A 13808-nucleotide genomic window follows, 5' to 3' on the forward strand; every position below is an offset into this window, starting at 1 on the left:
CTCTTCAGTTTTCCTCGGGAAACATAGCAGCATGGCTTGAGGTAGTTGCAAAATCAGCAGTCAATCGGCGAGAACACTCGGAAAGGAGCTTTGTAATTATTTTAATGATTATAGACTGGAAAAAAAAATCAGAAACCATTAGCATGGTGAATATATAAAAAAATTCCTGATACATCCATGGTGGCTGAAACAACTTGGCGCCGCTTTTCACACAGAGCAAAGAGAGAGAGAGAATCTTTAATGAAAAACAGAGAATTTAGCCAGCGTTTCAATATCGCTGGCATGCTACTCTGCGTAGGGAGGGGAATTTGGGAGATAAAGACTGAAGGAGAGCAGCGCGGAAGAGGTGAAAGAAAAAAAAAACGAAGACAAAATGCGGCCATGAAATGGGTAATAAGGATGCAATGGCGAGTATTGACGTAACCTATGGAATGATGGAGTGCATAGTCCGACAAATGGGCTGACGACAGAGCAAAATTATGATGAACTTCATTATACGCTGTGGGGATTTCTTAGCTATCTGTGCTGCTCTCCATGCATCGAAATATAGTAGCTCAGTGAGTCTAAAAGCATAGTATGTTTCGTTATCTATTCTCTACAACACACAAAAAGTGTGCAACTGCATCCAGCACGCATGCAGAAGGACCCGAAGGAAGGCAAACAGGCCTGCGGAAAATTTGCGCTTGACATCGTCTGCGGGAAGGCATGGTTCCTGCGCTGAGTTAAACATACAGCGTCCCGTACACAGGCGCGGTTTTGCGGCGGATGTTCGCTGAAACTGAGCGACATTTCTTCAAATATTTCAGGCGTGCATAATTGTCGGATTTGATGTGCATGCAGGCACGTTCCTTTGGTTCAAAATCAGACAGGGATGCATAGCCATAGATGTCTGGGAATCATGGGTGCATGCATGGGAGCCAAGCGACGGCAAGCAGTGATAGTGGCACGTTCGGACGCCACAAATGGCAGCGAACAGAGCATTCATAATGCGGTTCATCGACTAACTAAGTGGCTTTGTGCGCGACCGACTGTTTCGGTCGGAACTCAAAAGAGAGATGGCGGCCGCCGCCTGCCTCAAACACACTTCTGCCTGTTGTCGAAGCATGTTTTTCCGCAGATAGCAGCATTTTATAGCAATTAATTATCACCAGAGGGTGCGTAAAGGACCTTTGACATGCCTTGCGCTCTAACCTCGGCATGTCAGACTTCGTTTAGGAGATAAAAAAGGCGAATTTTTGTTGCTGTCGTCTCTGCGTGAGTGCGAGTGTGTTTTATGGAAGGGGAAGGCCCTGACGACAACGGCTTCTATATTTCACGAAACAGACCGGCAGGAAATGCCCACACCATCGTCATAATAGAAACGAACGCCCCATCTTGGTTAGACCTTATGGGGCCTGCTAAAGCCTACCAAGCCGACAAAGAAGGCTTGAGCCACCAAATATCTCCCCTATACGACTTCGGCAGTCCCGTCGTATAGCGCCGCTGGCGTCCTGTCCGGTGATCCTTGCAGCGTCCGCTGAGCTCTTCGTCTAGACTGTTATTAGACGCTAGCTGGACGTTCGCTGGCGACGATAAGAAAGGCGCAGGGCGGCAATGACGTGGCGCAGGCAGCTCGAGAATAAGGCGAAGCAAATAAGCAACGAACCAACGGAGGCTATGCCGCCCAGAAAATTTTCGTCAGAGCAACAGCGGGAGGCTCCCCGCGACGGAGAAAGAGGGGCGTGTGCAAGAAATGAGCGGAAATAACAATAATAAAAAAACAAACCCAGGGCAATTTTGCGTCCTATGGGTGTGGCAAGCGTCGTACCTTTTTGTGTGCGCGAAGACGTAGTCTGTCGTCACCATGAGATGGCGCGGTCGACGTTATCGCTGTGTCCCTTGGGACCCGTGTAATGACTCTCAGGACCGCCTTCCTTGCGACATTCGCGGCCGCATCGGATATCCCCCCGGGGTCGCATCCCGCCGTCGTTTAATGTAGGAAGGCCCCAATTTTTTCTCTGTAGATTTTTGTTATTTATTAAGGTTGTGCAGTGAAAGACGCATTTATTGAACAAGCTTAAGGCTTGGTTTCCGAGCGGCTAAGAAGTTGTTCCTCCGGGACTCTTCTCCGTTAACGCTTGGGGAAAGTTAAAAGCGGTAAGTCGAGAAACAGAAAAACTACACTTACACACGGCGAAATGCGCGTTGCCACTGCTGCAGAAACGCGTTCCTACCGACTGCCCATACACGCCCATGCATTTTGTCGAGGCTGTATTCATCTCTGTCTATTATTTCTTCGTCTTATTTTTCTTCCAAGCCAACCTGGATAACATGGACACCTCGCCCTTTTTCTACGCGGCCATGGTTTTATATTCGCAACGAATTGATGCCTCCGCGGCAGCTCATTGGATACGGCGCTCGGCTGCGGACCCGAAAGTCGCGGGTTTGATCCCGGCCACGGCGGTCCAATTTCTGTGTAAATGTAGTGCACAAGTTCTTTAGTGGCGTTTTGCGTTAAAAAAAGACAAATATACGGGTGCGCCCACCTAAAATAAAAGCCTCTTAGACGGATGATAAAGGTCCTTATTGTTACATGCAAGTGCAGAGGTGTTCCGCGGCGTGCCCAGTGTGCTCCTCCAAGGTCGGCGTGTGGCAGCAATGTTCGCTGACGCTCGCCCTTCTGCCCCGGCTGTTGTTCCCTTGGCGCAGTGACTTCTAGCGGCGAGGTCGCGGAGGCGGTGTTCCCGTGCGGCGGCGGTGGAGGTCTGCGGCCCTCGTCCGAGATCCCCTCAGTGTCGGCCGCCGTCAGGAGCGCCTGCTCGCCCATGGAGAAAGACGCCGGGGCCGCCCCGGCGACCGCCTACCGCACCGGATACAACGTCATGAGTGAGTGTGCCGACGACCCACACATGTGCTCTCTCTCTCTCTTTCCTCTTTCTTTTTTGTTCTGTTGAGCCTGGATTGCGGCAATTCTATGGTAGGTGTTCTTTTGCTGTTGTGTTGCTTTTGAATTTTCTTTATGGAAAAGGTTAAAAGGTTGCAATCACGCGAAATCTTTCATCGCGAAAGAAGAAGAAATGAAGGAACCATGAAAATTCGCATTGCACGTAAACATTTGCACCAGTTGCCATTCCCGAACAACTTAGTTTGTGGAATTTCTATTATATCTTGCACAGAGCGATAACAAACAAAGGTTCAAGATTTTGGTAGTAAATGATTTGAGGCTGTCGACAGTGCTGCTCTGCAGAGCTGCGCAAACTCTGGGATAGCTTTTTGCGTTAAAAAAGGCCAATATACGGGCGCGCCTACCTACAATAAAAGCCGCTTAGACGGACGCTGAAGGTCTTTAAAGGTCTAAAGGTTTTTCCTTCACAGAAAAAAGAAAGAAATCAACGCCGCGGAAACTGTGGTTTTCTGAATAATTGCGCGTGACATGGTGTGGTACGTTATGTTATTGTATGTTATGTTATGTTATGTTTTATGTTATGTTTTATGTTATGTTTTATGTTATGTTTTATGTTATGTTTTATGTTATGTTTTATGTTATGTTATGTTATGTTATGTTGCTTTATTTTATACATGACGAAAGCCAGCATTCACCGGAACCAAGGAGCATAGTGGATAATTTTTTCTTTATAACTTTTGGTGTTCATCAGTGGGAGATTAATTGGGTAATTACTTTAAAGATAATTGATTGGAAAGCAGAAGAAAAACCAACCACATGCCTGAATCGTCTACCTGCATCATCGACTGCATCATCCTGCATCATCAACTGCGTCGTCGACAATAAACTTTGCTCGCCGGTGTTGTTTTTACACTTGCGTCAGTGAAAATACACCGACAAAAATATACGAATAAAATGAACAAAATGGGTTGGCTGGTGATTTAGCAAAGGATATAATTAAAGTGCAAGTATAATGCGAAAGCCAGCAAAAATAGTATCACCGCAGCTGTACTCCTCCACAATAAATTGATACCAAGCTCATTTCAACTGCACAAGGCAAACAGAGAGGACAAGTAAGGCAAAGGCTGTATTTGTGAAGTCACGAACAGAGATAGAGAGACGAAGCCTGTGCGCAGTTACTGAGTAGCAGGAAATCGTGTCGCGGGACAACGGCTGTCGCTTTGAATGTGCTGCTCTGCCATCTTGGAGCGTGCCAAACGAAAGGGCGCGAAAGGGGCTTTTAAACGAAAGCAAAATGACGGCGGCTTAAGAGGGGTACCAGAATTGCGATCGCGTGAAGTGGAACGTCATGAATCTCGCATTTTGTTTATCGGCCGCGGTACTCTCAAGATAATCTTTTACTCTTTTTTTGCACTCTCGGATACTTTTTAACGCGCATATTTTGCAGATATAATAATTGAAGCTTATTTAGTCATAAAACGTTCTTCTAAAAATGTACTTTTTCGCGATTTTTCGCAATCTCAAGACACGCATTCCCCCTTAAAGCAAAACGAAATCGTGCGAAGTATCCCTCTCAGCTTGCCGAGAACTGTGCATCCATATGCGATAGCAGATGCAAACTCCCATGCCGCTTTATGTTGTGCTGAAACGTCGTGCCTAAGCTTCTCTTGAAGTTTTGTCTTAGTGGACACCACAACAGAGAAGGAAATATCAAAAATAAAAAGACATGCTTATTTTCTGCATGCTAGGGGCACTTCCTGGCATTCTTGGTGTCTTCAGACAACGCAGATAACGTGCCGAAATAGGAGGCTCGTGCGATGTCATTCACGTCACTCCTTGCGGGAAGAGGATGGGGAGGGGAGCAGAATTTTGTACATTTATTTGCTTTTAGTAGCCCCATACCCTGACGCGAAACTACGTGGATTTTAACCCATGTGCTGACGGCATTTTATCTTATTTACCCTTCAGGTTGCTTCGATTGTGCCCGCTGATGCGGTGATGTGTCTGCCACTACTATTGACTATTGTGTTTGCTGTGATAAAAGTTACGGTCGCCCGACAAACGTCTCAGTCGTTTCTTTCCCGTTTGTACAAAACACAGCCGGATAAGTGTTGTGCGTTGCTGTCACACATGCGAGTGCTGAGTACTCCCTCTGTTACCTTGCGGCACGCTAAGCTTTGGAACAAATTCGGATTTTTCTTGGTATTCGCATACGGAAACCTTTCGTAGACATGCAGTAGCACGCTCGCGTTGATTTCCATCACTGCGGCTTTCTATTCTGGACAGTAACTATTTCATGCTTTAACTAAGCTTTCAAATCTTGAATTCCTATTTTATTGAAGTTGCTTGCTTCAGGAGCATGGGCCACACCACCATGACATTCTGACGGGCAGCTACAGCCTAAGGGTCACTTAACACGCGAAGGGAGTCGAGGTGCTGCAGCTCGATAGGAGCGTGCCCGCCGAGGTGAGGAGCTCGCACCGCTTCGAAAAGACCGAAACCAGTGTAGGAGATCGATCCACGAAAGCAGCTGACCTGGAACACGGCTCCTAATACCGCCGTAGGCAAAAAAACATACGCAAAAAAAGGCGGAACGCCATGCTGGTGAGCTGCGCTTCTTTTGAGGAAGCCAGTCAACCGAGGCTCTTCAGCGTTCAATCGGCTTTTGCCGCTGGCAACGAACGTTTCCCAGCTAATGCGAATCGGACGAAGCAGGGCATGTCACCGGTGTGACACCTGCTGACTGCAAGTCCAGTTTTGATCTGTGACTTGAGGTGAAACAAGCCCACGAATTCGATCGCGTGTGCGTCAGTCTGTATTTGATTCTAAGTGACACCACTCCCAGCTTTTTCCATTCACCGTTTCCAGCGGTTGTTTCGCTTATTCAGTTTTGTTTCTTTTTCTATAGTGATTACCAGGATCCAATATGAAAGACTAGTGAGAACAGCTAAGCTCAAGTTTCGTTTCCACCGCTGTGCCGTCTTTGCCTTACATATCTGCGCCCAAAATCACAACATGTTATGACCAACCTAAGAACATGTCCAGCGACTGCGCATTTTTGTAGCGCCCTGTTATGCAGCACACCTGCTCACATCGAGAAAGTCAGTATGAAAGGTGCATTCAGTCTACATTTTACAGCACTTGCCTTGGCTACAGAATCATTGTGAAATGTGGTCGGGATCCAGCACAGCGCAGTTTATGTAATTGTGTTCATCAAGAAGGAGGCACAAAGTGCAGCGCAGCTTGTGGCAGCTGACCATATCTACTCCTTAATTAAAGCAGGATTATCTTACGAGAGCTGTAGACAAGTCTTCACAAAAAATCTGTTGGCGTTTGCTTCAGTTAAAGTTTCCGGTCTTGGACAACACACTGTCTCACTGCTTACACAACTCTGCGAACCAGTGTGATTATAATTTGTGTTTTTGATTTCGTAGCTGTACTCTGAAAACTAATTACGAAGTTGAGTGAGTGCTTCGAGAACTGCGTTCTGAAAGACTTAGGACCGTGCTTTGTAACACCATCTGTCGTACAGCCAGCGGTGGTAGCTGAAACGTAGTAATTCACAAATCAAAGCCTATCTTCCCGTTTCCGGCACCAATTCTGTCGTTTCGGATGATTGCATTTTGATTTCTTGTTTTTATTAATTATTTTTTCTTGGGGGTAGGGGCGCCAAGTAAATGAGCAAAGAATGGACCCCATTAGTGGGGCGCCGTCTTGCAACGGCGCTAATTACCGTCCACTGTTTACGAAGAAGTTTGCGCTCGCAGTGCCGTCCTTATTTTATGCCGGTCTGTTGTTTATGCTCGGCGAGAAGTTTGAGGCTGTTCTTGGAGATTTCTAATCGAACTATTCATCTCCTGCGCTGGCTATGCGTGAGCAGCTCTATCATTCCCAGTTCTGGGCGCTGTGCACCCTTTGCGCGCGCATCGACGCAGCTCTATATACTGGTTCAAGTAAAGCCTGTCCGAACAGTCCAGAGTATCCCAGCGTTTGCAATGATCCTAATCTGCACGTCCGGTTTGCTTGAAATGCGACAGTGTGACACGTAGGAGACTATAAGTATAAACATGAATGCAGTACGGTTAATTTTTCTTTTTCGTATCCACGAACGCATGCCTGCAAAGCGTGATGGGGAGGGAGCACCAGTCATCATTCGGCGGTTCTTGAGCACCGAAGGAATCGTTCCCGCCAGAGGGGAACAAAGGCGAGTGCCGGCGCCTGGTGGTCGTTGTCGAGTGCCACAGTAGTTTCCTTCGGCTGCGACGCCCGCCGCTCTGCAGCTGGGCTTTGTTTTTGTTCCAGTTCTTTGCAGGTTCGTTGTTGTCTCGGTTCACGTTCTTCCAAGAGGGACGCTCAGTCCTCAGTATATAAAGGACATTTAACGCTTTAAGGACGAGCCCATGCCTCGTTTTTCAAAGGTCCACAAAAAGGCTACCCTTCAGCGGAAATAGGAAACGGGAAGCGACGCCAGCACAGTCAACGTAACAACAAGAACGACGTCAATACAAGCTGCCGTGGCACTGATTGGCGCTGCCAGTCACGTGGCTCGACTCGGGCACCTCTGAATCAGATGTTTCCGTTTCTTCTGTTCGCGGCACCACCCAGTCACGCCTTGGACTTCGATGGTTTAGGAGAAGAAAAGGTGGCTGTGCTCTACTCGCTCCTCGACATTGTCAGAGAGAGAGAGGTAGTATGGCCTGGTCGCTACTCAACGTTTGTTCTCAAGCTTTTCGCAAACAGTACCTTGTTTCCAGGAAGCCAAACTAGTGCTGAAGTGTGTCAATCTTCTCTTAATCGCAAACCTCAGCGGGCCTTTCAAGGCATCGATAGTTGTCACTGTGGTGAGACCATGTTCGACGCGCTGAAGTTAGAGTAGTCTCTTTCGACATAAGCCTATAGAACATGGCACACAGGATTCAAAGGGCATGCCGGGGTGTCGCCCGTCCACCTCATTTGCAGGCTGGAATAATGAATGTTTAAATTGCTTTCTGACCGTACCTTTCTCCTGAGGCTAACATTTCTTTTTCCGCAACGAATGCTATCGTGCTCGACTTCTGCGCTTAGCTGCAAAGCATCCTGAACTTGATACGACTCTTTAAGCTCGACACGATGTGGGCGCGCTGCGCCCACAGCCTGTTAAACTCCTTGCGCTGTTGTTATTCTCCTCTGACGTGTATGTCCGCTGCCGACCTTCATTTTATCTTTCTACTCTTGCCCCGCTCGCGAAAAGGAAAGCCGTGGCCGCTCAGCGGAGTGTCATAACTCTACCGGCATTTATTAACTGCGTTTCCTCTCGCTAATGCAATGTAACACGCGTTGCTGTCGTTCTATCGGGAACTAATTAACGCTCCTGTACCGCCACGAAGCGGGCACAAGAGCGAGAAAGGAGCAACAAAGAAAGAAAAAAAAAAAGACCGCGCGTTGCCGGGTGCCGATAACAGCCGTTGCTGTTGCGACTCTCCGTCGTTTTTCATCTTCTTCCTCGGCGCTGTTTCGGGCTTGCGGAGCGGGGAAACCCTTGTTGGCATGCGCCGTCCTTGTTGCATTTTGGCTCCGCAGTTCCCGCCTGTGAAGGTCGAGCCGCGTTAGGAGAGCGTCGCAGTCGTTGTGCTGCACCGCCAGCATAACAAGAAAAGCATGGGCAGGCCACTCAGCAGCGCTTTAGTGATACGCGGCCGAGGCTCCAGAGAACTGCTAGAATGTGTTTTTGCCGGGAGCCAACCGCACTTTTTGTTGAACCGTACAAAATCGGTTCTGCCCTTCGTCACTTCGTCAAACGGACACCTGCCAGGTACTTAAGTAAAACAGTGATGTACGCCTTTTCTTTGATTATACAGAAAAAGGTCATATTGTCAAACACTCCAAAGGACCCTGAAAAAAGATAACATCAAATTATGAAGCCCTAGCTAAAAATCTCATTGTTCTTTCTACAGGCATTACGCTCTGAGTATGTTCTCGCATTTTTTAAATAGGGTATACTCGTTTTTCTCTCAGCTGTGAACTGCCAGATTATTGTCTCCTGTATTTGAAGATCGCTACACTAGGAAACCTTGCCATATTTTCTACAGAGCCTCTGGGTTTGCGTAACGTTGTAAAGATATTTCCTGTTTTCCTTTTATTGTGGTAGGTAAGCCTTTTAGGCATGCCGCAAGAGCCTAGCAGTACAGAACTCAGGCCGTAGAATTGTGAAGTTTAAAGCAAGCAAATACAGTCACATCCAGATACTGTGCACTTGGGTTGAAAATGATACTGCAGCTTTCAGTACACGCCACAGGCAAAAGTCGCCGGACACCCTATGTTCTTAAAAAAAAGAAAAATGTAAAATATGATATTCTGAAAGGCGAAACAATTGGTAGCCTTATTATAGGCAAGCCACCGTATCAGCAAAGAAACATTTCAAAGCTATTTTATGTCTTCACTGCCAAGCACAACACAGCTCAGCATGCACATATGATTGAGGGGACTCGAGACGAGCAAACTTCCAAGGAGAGTCCTGTCACAAGAGCACAGATACGGATATAGACAAGGATGTGCTTTACCTTCCGCGCTGAGGATATAAGAAGCACGAACGATGCATTCTCGCCTGCGAAAGTTTCTCTTCTCGAGACCGAGCATCGATGCAGAAGGTAGCATATGCCAGCAAACATGCTCATGAGAGAGAAAATAAGGGCATGGCATCTGATAACTTTTGCGGACATAGATATTTTTTTTTGGTCAAGTATACTACAAGGAACTTGCAAACGCCAGTTGTTTTGCTGTGAAACAATTACCGCAACCTAAGGAAGCGTGCCCAAAGCGGCACCCGGTATATAACGACGCGGATAAACGAGCATAAAAACAGGAGGATGACAGTAAGTCACGCAGTGCAACTGTAAGACTTTCGTTTTTTTTTTTTACATGCCATCCGTTAGAAGAGACCGTTGCACAGTGTCTGCCGTGTCATCATTTGGTATTTTTAAGACTGACTAAAGCGCCTCGAGATGTTTCAAAATGCCACTAATCGCTAAAAGAAGACGGCCACATAGCGTTTTGTTCGTTTGGAGATGCAAACAGCTTTGCCGAATCGTTTGCATGCCCTCACTCAGCAGCTCACTTGCTGCAGTGCGCTTTCTACGCATTCGCGCACCCCCTGTGTGCACAAGTAAAAAGTCACCGTCGCAAGATTTACGCTCTAAAGAGCCTTCGCAAGGGCATCACTCTCTCAACAAAATTAATTTTACTGTTTAGTGTGCAATCTCTTCTTTGTTTTAAATATCATTCTTTTTTTAATCTACCATAGCTGGGAAGCACGACAACAGCCTCAGCTAATCTGTTCGTGCGAACGATAAGTGCTGTGTCTGTTGCGAAACTAACGCACAAAAAAATCACGCCGGAAGAATTGGCCATGGCAGAAATGACCGCGGAGGGTAAGGTGCCAGTCCAAACGGCCTGTAGGAAAAAATGGGTCCGAGTGAAAACATGGCACGCGAACAGTTTTGAACAAAAAAAGTTACACGAGTGTTAAAACCGTACTGTATGCCCACATCACGCAGAAAATCTTCCAGTTTTTTTTTTTATTGTGCCGGAAACGCACTCCGCACTTGAGTCTGGAGACGGCGTTGCATGGCGACGGAGCGCCGGTTCATCGGTCCTAGCCCATCTTGAAGGTCAGAGTTGGTTCTTTCGAACGCAAGGCGTCGATGGGAGCCCACACTGTCGGGTGGCTGTGACAAGTTATTCTTTTCAGCCACCTGTTCTTAGGTTGCTAATGACTGTTTGTTCTTTGACTTCCATCTGGAGTGGCCAAGTGGATGTACCACATCGCAAGGGGATATCTTGGAGATGTTCGCTGCAAAGTTATCACGCTGTTCGCTCGGTTTACTCGCCTAGCTTTCAGAAACATATGTCCAATGAAAATACCCATTTATATCTCGGACGGCTGCTATCATTAGTCTTTTCAAAGCACTTATGCCACACAAAATAAAATCCATTCTAAGGCATGGCCCCAGAAGCAACCAGATAAAATACCACAGGTAATTTCCACAAGTTTAAACTCGAAGTTGATAGCTGCTGCACCGGATCAAATGAACTGCGCCCGGTCACACTATTGTGGTAACGTGACATTAGATGACACCAGCTTTCACACTCCATATTTTAATTTTCTAAGCAACATTTTTTAAGCGACCCATTGTATCGAGGGCTGATGATCTAACAATCGGAACCAGATTGCCGGTCATGAAGCCAGCCATGGAGCAGCCAGAATCAGGTCACCAACTCCGACTTACAGCCATGCCAATCAAAGTTGTCATGGCTTGAGCTTCGATGGCCGCTCCAGCTATCGGCATCATTCTCTGGAACCTTTGGAGCCATTTTTACGCGATATCATTGAGGGTTCCGTGTCGCAGAAAAGCCTTCGATGTCGGCGTCGTTGGCCATGATGGAAGCAAAGAATAACATTTAGCTGAAAAGAAAATTGTGTTTTGGTAAAAGTCAAGCCCAGGACCGTCACCCATATGCCACGAAGGATCGTTTGTTCAAGGTGAATAAAGGTGGACGTAGTGAATGCGTTGCGGTCTTTCAATAAGTGAACTAACTGTCTTAGGCGCATGTACTGATGCGTACAAGAGTAATCACGACTGTGCTAATTAGAAATCAGGTCACTGGGTGAGGGTTGAGTAGCGCGATGCGAACGAAACCCGATAACGTTATCGGATTCTACTTTTAGAAGCGAAGCTTAAGTGGGCCCATAATTTTTCCTACTTTGCGTGCGGTGTTCGTTCTCATTATTCGTCTCAATGTATGCGTGTCTTAGATTGCGCTGTTCACTTCATGAAGTTGAATGCGGGGCCATTTATGCCCGGGCCCCTTCTTCCGGGGTCACTTTTGGAGCGAAAGCTCCACCTCTCGCGCACTAACCTTGGAGGACATGTTGCAGTGCAGATATGACCTTGAAGCGGCCTCAGTAAAAAACAAAAGAAAATTGTGGGGTAGGTGGGAATCGAACTAGGGCCTGGGACATGCGAGACGGGACCCTTCCACTCCGCCACGACTGTTTTTTCTTCTCTTAAAGATGGTATTTATTACAGTGAAGCAATGTTCTATGTACATGTACTGTGTAAAAAGCATGAAGAAAATATCGCCACGACTGTTCGACTCTTGGAAGTGAATGAAGGCGCGTCTAGTGAATGCACAGATGTCTAATAAACGTAGCTTCGAGATATGCACTGAGGCGTGCATGAATAATTTAATTAAGAGTGTGTAAATTACAGATATCATAATTAAGTAAGTAGTGAAGTATGTATCCGGTGAATTTCCTTCGTGCATGGCGTGCAGTCTTAGCGCCATCATGCGGCACCCACTGAAACCCCCAACATGCAATATACAGCGATGGTTCAGCAGATGGCGCGCGTCTAGTAAATGCACAGATATCTTGGAAACGTATCTTCAAGTTATGTACTGACGCGTTCATGAATAATTTATCAGCGAGTAAATAACAGATGTTCCTACCGACCTTTAGCTCCAACCAACCTGGTTCAGCCGAGTTGAACCACAGTCGGTTTTTTTTTGGCGAAATTTCTTCCGGAGCCATTTTTTTCCCGAACAAGCTACGAAGCAGAAAGAGGCCTCAGAACAGGCGTCTGACCTTTTTACTGGTAAGGGCAGCTGGTCCCAGGAAGAGGAACCTTGCACTGGCTGCCCAAGGCCGAAACGGCCCTTGATGTTTCGCAGCATGCCGGGTGGGATAATGAAACCGCCTGGCTGATTGGGACAATGAACTGTGGGACAGTACAAAGAATAGGGCGAGTTGGTGGTCGTTCTGCATGGTGTTCTATAGTGCGTCAGTGGACAAGAGACAAGCAAAGGAAAACACGAGCGCTTGCTAGCGATTGATGTTAGCCAGCGTCCGTTTCGTCCTTATTTGCTTGGCCGCTGTCCAATGTCGTTTTGTAACATCATGGGGAACTGTTGGACCAGCTGCTACTGGTACCATGCACCGGTGATGAGGTAGGACGAGTCTTCGCGATTGTCTTGCTTCGGTGCGCACTGCCCACGAAATCTGTTTGCATCGCCCCAGAGGAAAGAATTTTGGCAGTTCGTTAAATATATGGCCGGGAAGCATTGCAGCCTATTCGGTAACCTAATATTAACGCTACACTCATCTAAATGTAAACGAGACAGGAGCTAACTTTTCGTACAGGCGTTATTGTCGGCACTAGGTGAACTACCTCGATTAGAAGAAGACTGCAGTTCTCGATGACAGGTAGAGCTGCAGTGCGTCGAACAAAGCGTACGTTCTGAATTTCTGTCGTCACTAACTAGACAGGTGACGAAAGCCACTTTTGTCCGCTTTTAATGAGATCTTTTTCCACAGATAAGAACCTTGTGTTAGGGAGCTAAAGCGCTGAGAGGAAGTTCGGCTTAACATTTGCCGTGTCATCGCGATACTGTCCTGGTTACCTTCATGAATGTTGCGAGCATAATCTGCTTTTCCCAAAATGCTTTCATAAAAGGGTATTCCAAGTTAAAGATGCCGTGCCTCGTCAGTGTCTGAAATTTGTTGGAGCCCCTTCACTGAGTTTATGAACAGCACAAGGGCTGATGTCTAAGTTTCAGCCAGTGTCATGTGATTGGAGAGGATAGATGGTGTCATGCTGCTAAGCGCTGCTTGCCCCGAATTGGGTCCATGTAATGAAGATTTCACAGACGATTACGAGAGTCGGTAATGCGAAATTTCAGCGCAGCTCTTCACACTCCAGCTACCACCGCTGGCAGGTGGCGTGTTACGCTGCTAGCCACCCTTCGGTATCTTCCCGTGGCAGCCCCCTTCCGGTTATCCATTCCTCCGCTCTCGCCGTGATAGGTGGCGTTTCGCCCTTCTAGTACCTGCCAGTGCGCCGCCTGTCATACGCGCACACACGTCATTGTCAGGCGGCGTGTTACCCCG

The 13808-nt window shown here is 47.2% G+C and overlaps 1 protein-coding gene across 1 annotated transcript in view; it reads left to right on the forward strand.

Annotated features, from left to right (window-relative positions):
- LOC149354669 (mechanosensory protein 2-like) overlaps window positions 1–13808 on the forward strand; it is a 381157-nt gene that overhangs the window by 92174 nt on the left and 275175 nt on the right. Inside the window, exon 2 of the mRNA XM_089583450.1 lies at window positions 2689–2865. Within this exon, the coding sequence (XP_089439576.1) occupies window positions 2805–2865 (61 nt within the window). The 5' untranslated portion in view covers window positions 2689–2804. The remainder of the gene's footprint in view (window positions 1–2688; window positions 2866–13808) is intronic.

This window comes from Amblyomma mixtum, chromosome 3, assembly GCF_055824585.1.
Source record: "Amblyomma mixtum isolate Tamu chromosome 3, ASM5582458v1, whole genome shotgun sequence".
In the NCBI taxonomy this organism is placed as follows: Eukaryota; Metazoa; Arthropoda; class Arachnida; order Ixodida; family Ixodidae; genus Amblyomma; species Amblyomma mixtum.